This window comes from Mastigoproctus giganteus, chromosome 5, assembly GCF_048544385.1.
Source record: "Mastigoproctus giganteus isolate SK-2022 chromosome 5, ASM4854438v1, whole genome shotgun sequence".
Taxonomy (NCBI): domain Eukaryota; kingdom Metazoa; phylum Arthropoda; class Arachnida; order Uropygi; family Thelyphonidae; genus Mastigoproctus; species Mastigoproctus giganteus.
In genome coordinates this window covers 170,874,240-170,893,395 of record NC_143579.1, presented here as the reverse complement: position 1 = coordinate 170,893,395, position 19,156 = coordinate 170,874,240, and the positions used below count along the sequence as shown (strand labels likewise).

The following is a 19,156-nucleotide window of genomic DNA, read 5'->3' as shown; positions in this document are numbered from 1 at the left end:
ATCAGGAGTTATCCAGGCATTCAAAGCTCATTACATATGTACATTCATAGCTCATTACATACAGACAACATTTTCCGAGGCTGTAAATGCAACAGAGCAAGGAAAGATGGATCTGCAGAAATTTTGGAAGATGTTTAACATCCTTGATGGAATAAGCAACATTTCAAGAGCCTGGAATGATGTGACAACAACTTGTATGAACAGAGTTTGGAAAAAACTTCTAAAACATTCTGAGCTTAATAATGAAGGTTTCAACAAAGATGAGCTGATGTCTTCTGTTACCAAATAAATTGTAAACTTACCCCAGGAGTTGCAGCTGGTCCTGGAGGACAAAGATGTTGACCAGTTTGTGGATGAATGAGGTGAAGATTTAACAACAGAAGACCTAGCCCAGTTGAACATGCAAAGAGTTGAGGAGCAAGGGAGAGCTGAATCTGTTGAGGAATTGGAGCAACCCAAGAAGCAGTTCAAATTAAAGGAAATGGCAGAAGCGTTTCATAAAATTCAGGAAGGTCTCTCTATGTTTGATGGAATGGATGAAAACACCGAACATTTCTTGAAAATAGAAAGAGAAGTTCAAGATTGCATATCAGCTTATTGTGAAATTTATGAAGAGAAAAAAAAAAAAAAAAGCATACGAAACAGATGAAGATTGAAGAGTTCATATCATGTACTATTGCCCTGACCTCTACTCATCATACAACACCCTGTGATTAATGTGTCTTATTAGTGCTTCAGGTTCATTTTAAGTTACCTTCAGTTCATCACCTAAAGTGTATTTGATTCATTGTGTGGTTTAGATCAATTTTCTTAAATGTGTAAATTTTGGTTTTGATTCCCTTAGTAGCCCTTATAAAACTTACACAGTGTACAAAATACATATCAGTTTTTGCAGTACAATAACATGCGTGTTTTTTCTTTCTTTTATGTTTTCTTTTCTTATGTGCCACTCTGGCTACTTCACCAGTGTCCCCTGATAAAGTTTTTAATTGTTATGATATATAATTATATTTTTTCATTCTTCTGAGAATATTATGTAGTTTTTGTAATTTTGACATATCAGGGATATAGTAGCATAAAATATCAGGGATATTTTATTAGTCATTCTCAGATTACGTAAAAATTGACTTACGTAAGAAGTTCTGGAATGTATCTCTTACGTATTTTGGGGACTGATTGTATTTTAAATATTACATTTATATTTCTGAATATATAGGTAAAAATATTTGGTCATCATCACTTCAGAGAGAGATATATATTATGTTCCTCTCTCTCTCTCTCTCTCTCTCTCTCTCTCTCTCTCTCTATATATATATATATATATATATATATATATATATAAAAGATATTAAATATAGTGTTAGTAAGTTAAAAAGTTAAAAACATTCGGCAAACATTGGAAATAAAGGGAAAATAAAAATGGACTGATATAAACTAAATATAAACTATTAATTGAATAATAGTTTGTGTTGTGTGTTGATTTATTCTGCCCAGTTGGGCCATGTCAATGAATCCTTAGCCCCACATACACAAAATTACATATGTTGCCTTCCCCTGCTTTCTTTGTGATATAAAAAATTAGGGATTCAGGATTTCCTGGAACCATGGTATCATAGCCTATTTCCAGACCACTATGGTAGCATAAGAATTAGAATTAGTATTAGTAGTGATAAATGATGCAAGGAAACACGCTTATACTGCATGAGCCAAAAACAGAGAAAGGAAAATGAAGAAACTAACCACCTCATATGACATTGACAAATGTAAGGTACTGCACATGGGTAGCAGTAATCTCAGATTAATATATCAGCTGTTGATATTATGCTTGGGGTAGTGGAAAACGAAAAGATTTGTGAATAATTATGAAACTCCGTAAATTGATTGAAACTACTCACTTCCACAATACCTGAAGGAAACTTGTTCCAACAATCAGATACTATCTAGTGGCCGAAAGCAAATTTTCACACAACCATCCTTTTTTAAGTTTAAATTTATATCCCCTTATGTGTTTTTCCTGAGAGAGAGTAAGGATGCAGTCAGAATTTAGTTTACTCAGTTCACTTAAATCTTAATCTTCAGTTAAGTCTTCTTGCAGGTGCCTAATTTCCAGGTGTTGCAGTTTGCAGAACTAAAGTCCTTTTGGTAGGAATACCCTTTTGTTTCCCTCACTAATCTCATTACTCTTCTCTGCACCTTTTCCAATACATCACCATACTTCCAAAAATGATGCTTTCAGATATTCAGTACTAGGATGCAGCCTAACCTCGAACAATGAGGTGGGATAACCACCTCATTGTTCTTGCTGCCAAAATTCCTGAATATCATTGACAGAACCCCGTGAGCTGTTGAACATCCTGTCTGCGCTGTCCAGAGAATGTCATATTAGACTGTACTATTATATTAGACCCCTAGGTCTTTTTTGTTTTCCACCACCTTGTGTGATATGTTATTCAGTGTTAAACCCCAATTACCACTTCTTAGCCAATCTTCATAATTTCTTTAGGTCAGGTTGCAGTAGCATATCCAAATTCCTGTCATTAACCACCCTGCTAACCTCTGTGTCACCAGCAAACTTCGACATTAACTTGATATGTCTTCATCAATATTGATAACAGTAAGAATCTCAGAACTGAGCCCTGAAGGACTCCACTATTAACACTAGTTGATGGAAATCATTTGCTATTTATAATTACTCTCTGTCTTATGCCACAAAGCTGTCTCTTTATCCATAGCAGTAACCTGCCACAAATCCAGTTTGTATAGTAGTCTTTCATGAAGAACAGTATCAAAAGCATTACTGAAATCTAAGTATGATGTCAAAATTATTTTTTGCATCATAATAGCTGATCAGATTGGTCAGACAAAATTATGTAAGCAGGCTATTCTTTGGCTAAGCTGACTGACTGTTTATAAATTTGTTGACTTGCCAAAAACATGGATCTTGAAACTTTAATTTACCTCTTATAATTGGCACAGCATATTTCTAGGGGAGCTGGTAGTAATTTTGAGAAACAAAATTGGCATGAAGAAAAATTGCTAGATCTTTTTTCTTGATCTTTAAATTTTTTCTTGATGTTTAAATTTTTCTTTGGCATTTACAAAAATTATTTGTGAATTCTTTTACAAGTTTGTAAAATTTATTATTATTATTATTAATAGTAGCAGTATTGCTTACAAGTGATGCAGGGAAGCAAATTTATACAGCATAGACCAAAAAAAAAAAAAAAAAAACTCCCTGCCCCATCTAGTAATAATCTATACAGGGTGTCTCAAAAATATTGGTACAAACGTTTAGGGGAGGTAGGTAACATCTAAAGGAATGTGAATCACATAGGAACCCATAACCGGAAACGTCGCGGGAAAGTGGTAGCAGAGTCACAAGAAGCAGAAATGACACAAGACAGTAATTAGTGGCAAACATTTATTTGACATAATATTAACAATGGAGTACGAGATGGATGCATTTCATGATGTTACAACAGATGCTCGAAGGTTCCACCATGAGACGTGATGCATGCGTGACACCAAAGCAGCATGGATTGGCGGACATGGTTGAACACACCTGGAGTTTCTTTGACAGTAGCAGCATAGCAGCAGCACAGACGAGTCTCGCCGCGAGATCCATTTCTATCTCCAGAGGCGATTCATACACGATAGATTTGAGGGTCCCCACAGAAAGAAATCAAGGCTCAATAAATCAGGTGAGTGTGGGGGCCAGGCAGCGAGTCCACCACGGCCAATCCATTGATGCCCAAAACGCCTGTTCAAATGGTCACGAACACACCTTCCATAATAGGTAGGCGCCCCATCATGTTGAAACCAAATGTTGCGTCTCACATTTGCTGGAACATTGTCAAGTAACCCTGGTAGAACTTGTTCAAGAAAGATCCGATATTTAGTGGAGTTCATGCGGGATGGTAACAGGTATGAGCCGACTAAGCAGTCACCGACCATACCTGCCCACACATTTATTGCGAAGTGATGTTGTGCCGCATGGGGGCGCACACCGTGTGGGTTGTTGTGAGCCCACACATGAGCATTGTGCTGATAGAATAAGCCTTCCAGAGTGAAATAAGCCACATCCGTGAACAAAACATAGGCTGGAAAATTCAAGTCTTGAACACTTTCTTGGAGAAACCACTGCGCAAAAGCCACATGTGCAGGATGATCTTGGGGGAGCAGTAACTGAACCCTTTGGAGATGAAAAGGGTGTAAGGAATCGTCGTGCCAGACACTCCTAAGACAAATGGTGGTCCGGTACATGTCTGTCTGGGAAGCGTTCTCCATAAATTCGTTGAGCGGCTCGTCCATTGCCCTCTGCTAATCCATACACTAGGTGCGTGTCTGCCAACTCACAGTTCATATATCGGTGCATGCTCTTCGTGCAGCGACTACTGCTTGAATGAGTAAACCAGAAATTTTCTCTTTTGCAAACTGATGAACAACGCTGTGTACCTACTTACGGTGATGTTTCCGGTTATGGGTTCCTATGCGATTCACATTCCTTTGGATGTTACCTACCTCCCCTAAACATTTGTACCAATATTTTTGAGACACCCTGTATAATGATTTGCTTATGTCTGGAACAGTCTTTGAACTTGAATAACTCAAAGACTAAACAAGATTTTCATCTGATTCCATTTGCAGCAGGTTTTATTTAGCAGTAAAATTGAGAAAAAAAATAATAATAAAAATTCCAAAAAAGTTTCCAACTGATTTTCAAATCCTGAGAATTGATTTAGCTCCCAGTGAAACTAACTTGCCATTTACTTTAAACAAAAGACAATTTCTTAGCTTTTGTCATCACAATCAACAAATCTCGGGGTCAGACTTTCGACAAAGTTGGCATTTTTGCTTATGGACAACTTTATATAGCAATTTCCAGGTCCATCTAATTTTTGTGAAATAATTGTAATTTTTTAAAAGGATGATATAGTCATGTAAAAAATTATCAAATTGCATTTTTACCCAAGTCCATCCCACTGACACCTTACCTAGCAGTGAAGGATAATGTTTTTGGGTAAATGTTTTTGTAATTACTTTGATTAATGTTTTTGTAATTACTTTGATTTACTTGGATAGTAAGCTTTACTTCCTCTCTGAAACTTACTTCCTCTCATGGTAAAATATTCACCATGGATATTCTAGTATATCTAATAATTCTTCCTTAAATTCAAACTACTCACTTTCACAACACCAGATAGTAGTTTGCTTCAACAACCAATTAATCTCTGGCTGAAAGTGAATTTTCACACATCTATCCTTCAGCCATCCTTTTTCTGTTTGACTTCATTGCTCTTCAGTTGTGTGCATTGTCTGAGAAAGGTTTAGAATACCATCATCATTAAGTTTACTCAATCCATTGATTGATGCTGAAATTTGCAGAACTGAAGTCTTTTGTTGTAAGAGTACTCCTCTGTGTTCTTGACTAATCTGGTTTCTCTTCTCCGCACCCATTCCAGAGATCCACATCCTTCAATGAGGCTTCCAACCTGTATGAAGTACTCAAGATGTTGCCTAACCATTTCCTTATACAGTAGGACAGTTAACTCTGTTCTTGCTGGAAAAGTTTCTGTATATCATTGACAGAACCCCATAAGCTGTTCTTACAGCCTGCCTGCGCTGCTTAGAGAGCTTTGTGTCATACTGTACAATTACCCCTAAGGGCTATACTAGACGGGCCTTGAAGCGTGGCATCGGTGATGCCTTCCAATGCCCAGTTTTACAGGAAGCAGAGGGTAAAGGCAAGCAAACGAGACAGGCACTTTGAACGCCAGGTAGGATGACGTAAGCTGGCGCAAAACACCTGCCAATGCCTTCGGATGCATTACAAGCATGCACACCTTGGCGTTTGCAAACCTTCTCCCCGTGCATGGGGTGGTTGGCCTTAATTGATTTGTTTATTATACTTCGAGAAAGACGATGTTTGACACAGAGGAGTTTATTTGTGAGATGGAATAGAGGCCTCCCTTGTACAACATGTCATTAAAAGACTACTCCAACAAAGAAATAAAGGCAGTGTTGTATTAAAAAATAAATTTTCCCGAACTGGGATTAGCTATGTAATGATGAGAAGAATCAGAAAGCTCAGTTCTGAACCTTATATTCATTGTAAATATTACTTCTATTTTAGTATTAGTTAACAAAATACAAGTTTATTCACTTGCAGAGGCAATTTATTGGTAGAGTCCTCTGGTTATCTGTGTACGGAATCACAAATGTACATAATTTAAGTTAATAAAGAACCTTATTATTATAAAATAAGATGAAAACAGTAATTGGAAAACTGCTGAAGAATATCCACTGCAACAGTACAACTAATGTTGCCGTTAACAAATGAGAATCAATGCAGTCTCTGTCTTCTTCCAAAACGAATTTTGAAAACCTTTCATTTCAAACATAACTTTGGTGTCTTTCTTTTTTTGAAAAGTATTGTGAAAGCACGCAGTAAGCCGCAAAGTACAGAGTTGTTGCCAGCGTGATACAAGAAAAAAAATATATATAATAATAATAAAATAATGCATACAACTGTTTTTTTGGCATAAAAAACATATTTATGGATTGTTTTTGAAAAACAAAAAGATTGTACTTCCTTTCTTCAATGTGTATTGCATACTAACACAAAATTGAGGAAATTCATCTTGGAAGCCACACTGAAAACTGGAAAAACTGATAAAACTGCAATGTGCATTTGATTTTAAAAAAAAAAAGGTTTGCTTTATTGTAATTGTTTTTGGGGATCAATATCAGTACAACACCTTTTCTGGATGTATATTTGATCATCTAACAAAATTTCAAGAAAATATTTCTCATTGATAGCTGCGTTACAAACTTCAAAAATTGGTGTCTTCTCATGAACGTTCGTAAAATCTAACAATCTTTTATTGCACGAAAAGTACACCATTACAGTGTGGGTAGTTGAGAATGTTTTCTGCTTCAAATGGATGGAAAGTACTTGTCAATATTCCATCTGGAAATAATGTCAAATGGTGGAAAGACAGGAACATAGGTGTTTTATTCTGAGAAGTCCTGTACAGTAAAATAAAACAGGAAGTTACCATTTATGTTACTGAAAGTAATTCTTTAAGACACTGAGTCTTACAAATACCTCAGTCTGTGAATAAGAATAGTGGGTAGAAACAAAATAATTTCACAAACAAAGAAAACAATGTTTCAGAAACATTTCAATTAGTGGGAGTTGGCCTGTCGGTACAGCATGTAAAGCATAGATGGAAACATCGGTATTGATTTTTGCATCATGGTATCAAATTTTGTGGTTTTTTTTTTTTTTTTTTCTCCACTAATTAACATTAGAAGTTCATCAAAACTCTGTAACGACATTCTGTAAAATAAAAAATAAAATTCTCGGAAGACTTCCTGTATGTTTTAAACATAATATAAATCTTTTTTTAAATTTTTTATTAGCCTATTTGAATAAGCTGGATGAATCCACCATCGTCATTTTCTCTTTCTACTCGCAATCAACACTATACATAAATGCGCAATGCATCCATCTTGCAATAGGGAATAGAAAAAGTGAGTCATTGGTGATATCCAATGAAATGTTAGAAGCACCTGCGTCTAGTTTGAAACAATCTGACGTTAGGAGCGCTATGTGTAGTTTGCTGTTTTGGAAGCGTTCACGATGCCAGCTTATGCTCGTGCTTCAAGCACGCGTCTGGTATAGCCCTAAGTGTCAATCATTCTCCACTACCTTCAGTGCTGCACCAAGATAGTGAAGAGAAGTTAAAAGAACATCAGCAGACGATATGGCTAAACGATAATAGTATTATTTCTTTTATTTTCTTCTTTATAATTTTACTTTTTTCTATCTTGACATTTTTATTTGTTTCTCTCAAAAAAAAAAATTCTTATTTTTTGTGAAGCTTGGACTCTTGAAATGGTTGGGTTCAAATATAGTTTTACTTCTTGCACCCCATTTGTGGGTGGGATATAGGTCTAATGAATTAATCCAGACATATAGCCTGGTTTCAGTGCCCATTGCACAGACAGTGATTGATGTGCAAACTATTAAAAACATATGTAGGTAAAATTTTGATTATGCTAATGTCAAAAATTAACATCTTTGGATAGGAAATACACTTAACCACTTAGAAATGGCACACAGCATGCACCAGATAAAAAGAAAAAACAATGACTTGAATATTAAAATGGTTATCAGAGTGATGTAAATATGAATTTTAATATTAGTTCAGGATGTTTTTGACTTTTGATGTGCACTCCTGATTTTGTTGGAATTTCAGAAGTATGTAAAAAAAAATTAGATCTGACTATTAGGTTCCTGTTTACCAGTTCATGTAATAGGCTTAAGCATTTATTGAAAATGCGACGTTTGTAGAAAAAATGAACATCATGGGAACATCAATTACTTCTAGAGGGACGTTGATATCTAATATTAATTTATTTTTGTTTTGATTTCATCTCTTTCAGTCATTGTTTGAATGTGTGTGTGTTTGTTGTTATTTGGTTTTTAGGAGCATTAGCAACTAAGGCCATATTGCTCCGGGAATATGCGGTGGTCATTCCCTGACCTTTCTGCATCCTCCGTATTTGGTGGTCACGGGCTCGAACCCCAGTCTAATCAAGAAGCGTGTGCTACGCACTGCTGCTCCTGCCCACCTGGCTACGGAAGCACCGTGTGTTAGTTGGATTATAATTTTCTGGTGGATAACGTAATTTGTATTAAGAGTTTTTAATCAATGTTGTTTGGTCAATTATTGTTTAGCTGTTGTTAGTAGGCTTTACATTCTAAACTGCTGGACATGTAAGTAGAATTCTTATTTTAATTTTTATAAGTCTTCTTGACATTTTTATAGTGTTAGTGTTCAGCTAGCACAACTTGGCAAGGCTCCTCCGTAGCCAGGTGGGCAGGAGCAGTAGTGCGTAGCACACGCTTCTTGATTAGACCGGGGTTCGAGCCCGTGACCACCAAATACGGAGGATGCAGAAAGGTCAGGGAATGACCACCGCATATTCCCGGAGCAATATGGCCTTGGTAAAGTACCTGCCCGGCAACCCAAAGGTCGCGGGTTCGATTCCCGCCTCGGGCTTGGATCAAAGTACTACAAAAAAAAAAAAACCTTGGGAGGTGCAATATGGCCACAGATGCCGATGCGCCAACAACTACCAAATCAAAAAAAAAAAAAAAAAATATGGCCTTAGTTGCTAATGCTCCTAAAAAAAAAACCAAACAACAACTTGGCATGCAAGCAGCCACTAATGGGCTGCTGATATAACATGAAATTTACAAACACATTGTTACATCAATTCTGCATGCAGCTGTTGCATCCACAATACTAAAAAATAAAATAGCAAACCTTTATAATTAGTGCAGCATACAATATTATTGATTTTATTTGTAGCTTTATTATTATATAAAGCTTTTAATCAGATTATATATAATCTGATTTTTAATCAGATTTACATATATTATATGTTTGCAGAAATTCAAACAAGCATGGGAAAGTGGTGCAAGCAAATTTGGCTGGCTCTCAAATTCTTCAATTTTTTTTTTAATTTTTAAACCAAAGAATATATTGAAAAGTTATTATAATACTTTTATTTTAAAATTGTATTTAAAAACTTTTATTTTATTTTATTTTTATTAAAGCTTAATTTAAACTTATTTTCAAACTTTTGAAAACATATTTTTACCACATTCTTAATGATCAAGATGATGTTAGGACAGAAAGGATCAACGTTCTACAGATGTATGCACCCCAAACAGGATGTGAAAGTAAGGAAAAGGTTATGTTTGAGAAAGAGATGGAGGGGTATTTAAAGGAAAATCAAATTGTTATGGGGCATTTTAATGCACAAGTTGGCATAGATAGAAGAGGATATGAAAAGATTGTTTTGGGAAAGTTTGGAAAAGGGGAAAGAAATGAAGAGGATGAAAGAATATTGGACCTTACTTGAAAAATGGACTAAGAATTGGGAATGGATGGTTCCAGAAGCAGGATAGTCACAGTTAAATATTGGTATAACTGGGATGAGAAACAAAGTCAATAACTAACTACATATTTTATTAGTAATGAACCATGGGCAAGAGTGAAGGATATTAAGGTACTACCAGGAAGAAAAATGGACAGTGGTCATAGACTGCATATAAGGGGGAAGGGGGGGGTGCCAGCATTAATGAAAGAGAGAAATAAAAGAAGACAAGAGAGGAGTATTAAGGTATGGAGGCCGAAAAATAAGGATATAGGAAGGTTGTATAGAGAAACTAAGTGCTGAGAATGAAGTACGAGGAGGAATGGGAAGGATTTAGAAAGTCTTTGGTTGTGACTGTAAAGGAAGTGCAAGGAACTGTGGGAGGACAATTGATGTGAGGAGATGGAAAGAGACACAGTGGTGGAGTAAGAGAGTAAAAAGTGGCTACTCTAAGGAAGGAGAGGGCTTTAGAAAGAGATGTAAAAACCCAACGGATGAGTCAGAGAGAGAGAATATAAAGAAGCAAAAAGGAGTACAAAAAAAAGAAAAGAAGAAATGGTTGGAGAGTTGGTCGCAAGATCCCCAAGGTTAATGGGAAAAGGATGTCATCCTAAAAAGGGTGACAAATCCTTCCCATCCAATCATCGTCCCATTGCAATAACTTCTACTCTTTCTAAAGTAATGGAGAAATCAATTAACTGCCAACTCTTAAACTACCTAGAAACCTTCCTTCTGATCAACGATCGCCAGTATGGATTCCGTCAGTGTTGATCCACTGGTGATATTCTGGCTCATGTTACCCATTTATGGACAAATTCAATGGAAAAGTTCGGTGAAACACAAGCATTTGCTCTTGACATCTCAAAGGCTTTCAATCGTGTTTAGCATAAAGGTCTTCTAAACAAGCTTCCATCTTTTGGTTTGCCAACTGTTTTTTGTAATTGGCTATCCAGTTTTCTCTCTGATTTCTCACTGAGGGTGATGGTAGATGGCTCTCTGCCTTCTAACTTCTCCACTAATGCTGGTGTCCCCCAGGGTTCAGTTCTTTCTCCCACTCTTTTCCTCTTGTATATTAATGACCTTCTTCCATTGACTGGAAATCCTATCCATAGTTTTGCTGATGATAGCACATTGCATTCCACTTTCCATTTTGAGAAACCTTGCCCTGCTCAATCAGCTTCAAATTCTCGAATATCAGCTACCAATTCCTTAAATGCTGATCTCCAGTGAGGCAAAGACAACTTAGTTGATTTCAATCCTTCAAAAACTCACTCTTGTCTTATATCTTGCAAAAAGGATTCTTCTGCTCCTATGCTTATATTTGGTGACACTCCAATTTCTAGGCAAAATGATATATCTCTTTTGGGGATTACCCTGACTTCTAATCTCTCATGGCACAAGCACATTACAAGCATTGCTTCCTCTGCATCTAAAAAACTTGGTTTTCTCTTTTGCTCTCGGAGTTACTTTTCTTCCAAACAGCTGTTCACTTTGTACAAATCGCAAATCCGCTCTACCTTGGAATATTGTTCCCACATATGGGGCAGTGCTCCCAAAACCTCTCTCAGGCTTCTGGATTCAATTCAGAAGAGAGCAGTTAGGTTAATTAATGACTCATCTCTAACAGAGTCTCTCCACCCTGTCTCATAGACATACTGTTTCTGCTGCATGCCTTTTCTACAGATACTTCCATGGGTACTGTTCTGAATTGGCTTCTATAATTCCCACTCTCTCTTTCAAAACAGTCCGAACACGTGCCACCAACATCCATTTACTGTCCAACTTCAAACTCACAGAACCAACTTTTCATCTTCGTCATTTGTTCATTTAACTGCCATTTTCTGGAACAACCTTCCTTCATACGTATTTCCTGAAAATTAGTCTACAGAAGTTCAAGTCTAATGTCAACAAATATCTTCTTTCATCTTCTCAACCTCCAACCCAAGCACGGTACTAAGTAATATAGGTTCTAATACCTCTCGTTTGGGATTTTCATTTAAAAAAAAAAAAAAAAAAAAAGGATTATTGAACAATAAAAGAAGGGGAAAAGAAGGAACAATATTACCTATATAATGAGATGGGAAGAATAATTACAAGTGAAGAAGAAATAAGGAGGAGGTGGAAGAAGAGGTAGAGGAAGGAGAGAGAGGGATATCAAAAAGTGATGGGAGCAGTGGAAAAGATAAAAGGTAAATTGCCTGGGTGTGATGAAGTGAGTATAGAAATGGAAAGTGTGCTGGCCAAGCAGGGCTGCAATGGAGGCACAGAGTAATGAAAGTAGTAGGGGAGGAGAAAAGGATATTGAGAGACTGGAAAATAGTATTGATTGTGCTTATATATAAAAAAAATGGGACAAGAAAAAGTATCTCTTGAAAGGTGTCTCTTGAAAATAGAAGGATCACTCTGACTAGTCACATAGGGAAAAAAAATTGTATGAAAGAATATTGGAGAGGAGAGTATGAGAAAAGGTTGAATGTAGGATGAGGGAAGAGCAGAAGAATGGCTTCAGAAAAGGCAGCCTGATCAAGTGGTTTGTATTTGCTGTGAGACAAATGATGGAAACACAATACGTGTAGGGAAGGGATCTGTGCATGGCTTTTTGGATGTTGAAAAGATGTATGATAGCTTAGAGAGAGAGAACAGAAAGGTAAGGGAAGTGTTAAGGAAAAGTAGTAGGGAAAGTTGTTGATAAAGAGTATTAAAAGTCTGTATAGAGGGACTGAAAGCTGTGTGAAAATAATGGTTAAATTAATAATGGACTGAGACAGTGTAGTGCATCTTTCACCTCTACTGTTCATACTGGTAATGGATGATAATGGAAAAAAGGGTTGGAACAGAAAAAATAAAGTGATAATGTTTGCTGATCACTTATTGATTTATAGGAATGGGAAGCAGGTGGAAAGCTGTGTGGAGGAGGCAAAGAAATACAATTTAAAGTTTAGTTATGTTAAGAGTAATGCAATGAGAATGGAGGGAAGGAGAGGAGGAGATTAACATCTTTATTGAGGGATAGAAGAATTGGATAGTTTCAGATATTTAGGGAGTATAGTAGATAAAGAAGGGAGAATTGATAAGGAGAAATCTAAAATAGAGACCAATGATGAACATTTTGTAACTGTGTAAATGATGAACATTTTGTAACTGTGTAAAAGATCTAGTTTGAGAAAGGAGGTACCTGAGAAGTGCAAGATGGTACTCTATAGAGCTCACCGTATACGAATAATAACCTATAGATTGGAATCATGGGTAATGCAGGAGAATGATATCAGAATGCAAGCAATGGAGATAAAGGTTCTGAGAGGTGTGTGTGAAAAGACCAGGAGATAGAGTAAGAAATGTGGCCATTCTGGAGAAATTGGGAGAAAATGATTACAAGAAATCGTTGCAAGGAAAAGACTGAAATGGTTTGGTCATGTAAAGAGAATGGAGGATAGCATAGTGTCAAAGAGGATGTTAGAAATTAAAATGAAGAGTAAAGTATCAAGACGAAGACAGAGAAGAAGGTGTGAAGAGCAATGTGGAGAGAAGAGATGTTTGCTGGGAGGAGCTAGAGAGAGAGAGAGAGAGAATGAATGAATGCTGAAACGATAAAAGAAAAGTAAGTAATTAAAGGATATTTTGCAGGATATCTACTAACTGTTGTGATGATGATTTTAATCCTGGTTTAATGTTAATTTATAAAAAAATTTAATCAAAATAATTGAAAATTATATATTATTTCTTCTTATATCCACTATACTGTCAAAGATAATGAATACTTTAAGAAGTCCTAAGTTTAAATTAATTATTGCCTTTATTCCAAACATTTCCATGGTATGGTGGACTCACATGCATGAGCTAGTGGGTTAAATAATTAAAGAATATATGTTTTAAAAAATTAGATGTGTAAGCTTAATTATATAATAAAATTACTATGAAAGAATTTAGAGAATTTCAATATTGTTATTAAGTGAACAGACCATGAAGTAAGTGCAAATGAAAAAAAAAAAAAAAAAAATATATATATATATATATATATATATATAAAATGATTATAAAAATTATGAAAATCACCACATAGATGTCTTTGGAAGAACTTATGGAAGTAACTGTAGAACTGCAGAAGAATGTTCAGAAGAACAAAGATTCTAGAAACCTAGCTCATTCCAGTATATTTGATCGCCAACTTGAGAAAATTACAAGAATGATAGAAGCTTCTACTGAGGAACTCAGAGAACAGATACAACTAAGAAGTAAGTTGATTGTTTGTTAATCACTTATAATTTATCTTTTATAATTAAAGACTAAAGCTTGACATCTGTTTGGAGGTAGCGTCCAAATTCACTTAGCCTGGTGGCCATCACATTGTGCCACAGGTGTCTCTTGAAAATAATCATTACATCAACAGTTAATTAGTGATTAAAAATTTGATTTTTTTTTATACTTTCCTAAATATAGTAAACCTTTTGTTTCAGATGTTTTGTAAGTGAAAAATTATTGTTTATTGGGAATTATTCATGTAAAGAACCTGTCAGGTACAGGTTCTTATTAACTGTTTATTTTTGCTTTCACTTTTAGCATCTCATAAATAACATGTTACTTACACATAGGCACATTTGCCGACATGTTGACAGAGGTGTCTGCTACTGTAGAAAGTAGTCTCTCTCTTTGTCTTATGTTTAATTGTTATACAAAATTGTTTTTATCTGGATTATTATTATTAATATAAAATGTTTTTTTAATTTTCACAAGAATTAATATTTTACTTATAGGGACCTGCAAATTCCTGCTGTTTTATAAGGCTAAGTTTGGTAAGGCGCAGTTCTGCACCAATGTACTAAACTAACATAAAATGAAATAAATTAGATAAGGAAAGCAAAATAAAGCAACAATCACTTCTACCACTGCCAATGTAATGACTCCCAGCTCTAGGAGATGCACACCCACCAAAGATTGAGTACCAATTTTTATAAATGAATAATATGAAAAATAGAAAGCATTGGGAATTCACAAGCACCACCTCTCCATGGGAACATCAGCACCTGTGAACTCTTGCTTGACCAATTTGCTTGGATACTATGACGCAGTCACAAAAGAACTGGATGCAGGGAATAACTTTGATATTATATACTTGGATCTTAGAAAGGCTTTTGATACTATTGCACATGGAAGACTGCTGCACAAATTGGAGCAGTGTGGCATTGGAGGCAAATTGCTGCTATGGATGAGGGGGAGAAGACAGAGAGTGGTAATCAATGGACACTGCTCATCGTGGACTAATGTTATCAGTGGAGTCCCTCAGGGTTCAGTGTTGAGTCCATTATTGTTTTTTGTATTTATAAATGATATTGATGATGGTATATCAAGCTTAATGTCCAAGTTTGCAGACGATATGAAGTTTGGCAGGGTTGTCAAGGACACTACTGACACTATGCTGCTGCAACAGGATCTGGAAAGGTTGAGCAGATGGGCTGAGAGGTGGCAAATGAAGTTTAATATTAACAAATGTAAAGTATTACATATGGAAAACAGCAACCCCAGAGCAACGTATCAACTCTGTGGTACTACACTGACAGTGGTAGAGAATGAAAAGGACCTGGAGGTAATTGTGCAGGCAGATATGAAGTTCTCTGAGCAGTGCAGACGAGCTGCAAGAGTAGCTCATGGTGTCTTGTCAATAATATACAGGAATTTTTCTAGCAGGGATAAGGAGGTGATTATTCCCTTGTATAAGGCAATGGTCAGGCCACACCTTAAGTACTGTATACAGGTCTGGAGGCCTCATTTCAGGAAGGATGTGGAGCTGCTGGAACGAGTACAGAGAAGGGCAACAAGATTAGTGAATGGAACAAAGGGTTGCTCTTTCGAAGAAAGGCTTAAGTTCTGCAAATTACAGTGTCTGGAGACTAGGCACCGGCAAGGTGATCTGATAGAGGTGTATAAAGCCTTGAATGGTTTGAGCATGCTCAATGCCGATTGGATTCTTCTTCTTGCTCAGAATAATCACCTAAGAGGGCATAAATTCAAATTGAGGAAAGACAGATGTAGGATGGATGTGTGGAAATGTGCCTTTAGCCAGTGGGTAGTTCGTTGGTGGGACAGATTTCCATCCCTTGTTGTGGAAGTTGATAGCCTAAATAAATTTAAGGATCAGCTGGACAGGTATTTTGAACGAACGGACAGGTGAAATGGGAGTGTTTTTTTTTTTTTTTGGCTGATGCTGCATAAGCTTGCTTTCTTGCATCATATGCCTCTACTAATGCTAATGCTGACAGAGCAGACAGACTGCCAGAGCAGGTTGTGGAGTTTTGTCAATGATATATAGAAATTTTGCTAGCAGAGACAAGGAGGTGATTATCCCTTTGTTTAAGGCAATCGTCAGGCAACACCTTGAATATTGCATACAGGTGTGGAGGCCTCATTTTAGGATGGTCTAGAGTTGCTAGAATCATTACAAAGAATGGCAACAAGATTGGTGAGAGGAATAAAGGTATGCACTTATGAAGAAAGGCTTAAGTTCTGCAAGTTGCAGCATTTGGAGACTAGGCACCTGCGAGGTGATCTGATTGAGGTGTATAAGGCCTTGAATGGTTTGAGCAGGCTCAATGCTGACGGGATACTTCTGCTTGCTCAGACTAAGAACCTGAGGGTGCATAGATTCAAATTGAGGAAAGACAGTTGTAGAATAGATGTGCGGAAATTTCTCTTTAGCTAGCAGGTAGTTGATTGCTGGAACAGACTTCCATCTGTTGTTGTGGAAGTTGATAGCTTAAATAAATTTAAGGCTGAACTAGACAAGCATTTGGAGTGACCGAATTGGCGAAATGGGAAAGTTTTTTTTTTTTTTTTTGGCTGATGCTGTTTAAGCTTTCTTTCTTGCATCATATGCCTCAACTAATGTCAAACTCTGTAAAGACCATATATCATTTATCACTATCCAGCAAAGTGACAATGAATGTCCCCTTCTGACCATGATGTAATGCACTTTGTGTCTTGTACTACTTTTTTACATTTATGCCATTTATTTCTCCAGTTTATATGTTTGTAAGTTGTGTAATGCAATATAAATAGTAAATAATTAAACTCAAGAAGTAAAAACATTATCTTGCCACTCTATATAAGTTAAATAAGCAAACATAACAAACCAAAATGCAAATTTAAACATCAATTCGGTCAATACACAGGTCTAAACCAAATGCACGTATGCAAATTAACATTGAACTAAATTATAATGAAGGAAGAAAGTGGTAGTCTTGAACATTCAAATAAAAGTTCTTTCTGTTTATTATTCATTTATGAAAAGTGATAATCGTTCTTTGGTGGGTGTGGGTGGACACATTCTTGGGCCAGGAGGTGTGTGTGTGTTCACTCTGCTGAAGTTGGGTATTGTTTTTTGTTTTGTCTTCTGTATCTTATTTTATTTCATAGAATATAAGTACTGCGATTCATTAAGAAAATAAGAAATATTGATATACCACAAGCAGAATTAACAAAAACCCAAAACATTTCCCAGAAATGGAAAAACAAAGTGAGACACTTAGTATTAGCAAAATGGTATAATTAATCAAAAGCTACAGTTTTTGATGCACTGGCCAAAAAAAAAAAAAAACAGAGTGAGATAAGAATCAACAAATTATATACTTCCCATCTTGCAAAGGTAACTATTCAGTTGACCTTTTGAAATTCTTCAAACAGTCAGCCTCAACTTCCTGTAGTCAATGACTCGCTGGCTAAAAGAAAACTTTCTGCAATCTAGTCTACACCTCTTCACCTGATCCTGAATTGAAAATAAACTGTACTCCAATACTGCTTGTTACCACTGTTAGATTTCTTGGACTGATATTAGATAACAAGCTTAATTTCCACGCTCACATCACTCATTTACAAAATATTTGTCTAAAGCATTTGAACATACTTTGGTCCATATCATTGGGAGCTGATTGGTATACTTTACTGCATCTTTACAGAACTTTAACCTGTTCATGCCTAGACTATGGTTGTCCAGTTTGACTCTGCCAGAAGCACTACTTTACAGTGGCTGAATATCATCCAGCACAGTGCTCTGAGAGCTGTGCTTGGAGCTTTCGGGACTTCTTTGATCCGAAGACTTTATATTGAAGTGTATGATCCCGCATTACATCTTCATAGAAAAACACTACTGTTCCACTATGCTGCTAAGGTCCAGAGTCCTCCATTGCCCAGTTGGGAATATTTTTTATAATACTAGGTGGGTTTCCTTCTATGAGAGTAAGCCAAATAAGAATCAACCGGCCTCACTCAGGATTAGAGCTTGCCCAGAGTTATCGACTTAAATGATATTTTTCAGGACTCAAGTGCACCTGTTTCTCCTTGGACGTACGTTTCTGCCTCTTACGATGTACATCTTCAATGGGGAAAGAATGTCATACCTCCCTGCAATATCAGGCAATTGCACTCAGTTCACACTACTTTAAACTCACATGCCTGTAAAATCTACACTGACTGATCAAAAATTGCAACTACAGTAGGTGCTGCAGCAGTTTTTCTTTCACTTACAGTTACAGCCTCACTACCACTAGCCTGCAGTGTTTTCACTGCTGAATTATATGCCATCAAGTTAGCACTTAGTAAGATTATTGAGCTTTCCATCTCACCTGCTTTAATTTACACTGACTCCCTCAGTGCTGTCTCTGCTATAAGAAAGAATTTCTCCTCCTCTCATCCTACATTAAAACACATTCATTCTCAGCTATTCTCTTGCAGTGTATCCAATCAGTTTTTGCTGGATCCCTGGCATTTCGGGAAATGAAAGTGCTGACTTTGCTGCTAAACATCCTCAACTCTCTCTCACAACATCCTCAGGTTCCTTACACTGACTACAAGTCTGTCATCAGCAAAGCGTGCTATGATATATGGTTACAGATCTGGAAAAGTAATACCAACAATAAACTTGACCAGACAAAACAAGATCCAAAGCTATGGCTGTCTGGCTTCCAACGAAACAGATAGAGGAAGTGATATTGGCAAGACTCAGAATTGGACACACTCATCATACTCATTTCTTCCTATCGAGAGAAAATCCACAGCAGTGCTCATACTGTCAAAGACAACTTACGTCATTTTCTGGTTGATTGTCTCTTACATTCAACCATCCAGTCAAACACCTTTCAGTCACTTTTCACGTTGAATATTTCACATGATCTGTCTCATTTTATAGGAAATGAAGCAAATATAGACTTTTGAT

General features: G+C 36.4%; 1 protein-coding gene across 1 annotated transcript in view; it reads left to right on the top strand.

Moving 5' to 3' along the window:
• Positions 1-19,156, top strand: part of LOC150085841 (ankyrin repeat domain-containing protein 27-like) — a 289,235-nt gene that overhangs the window by 244,914 nt on the left and 25,165 nt on the right. Inside the window, exon 17 of the mRNA XM_090373518.1 lies at positions 14,015-14,186. Within this exon, the coding sequence (XP_090229644.1) occupies positions 14,015-14,186 (172 nt within the window). The remainder of the gene's footprint in view (positions 1-14,014; positions 14,187-19,156) is intronic.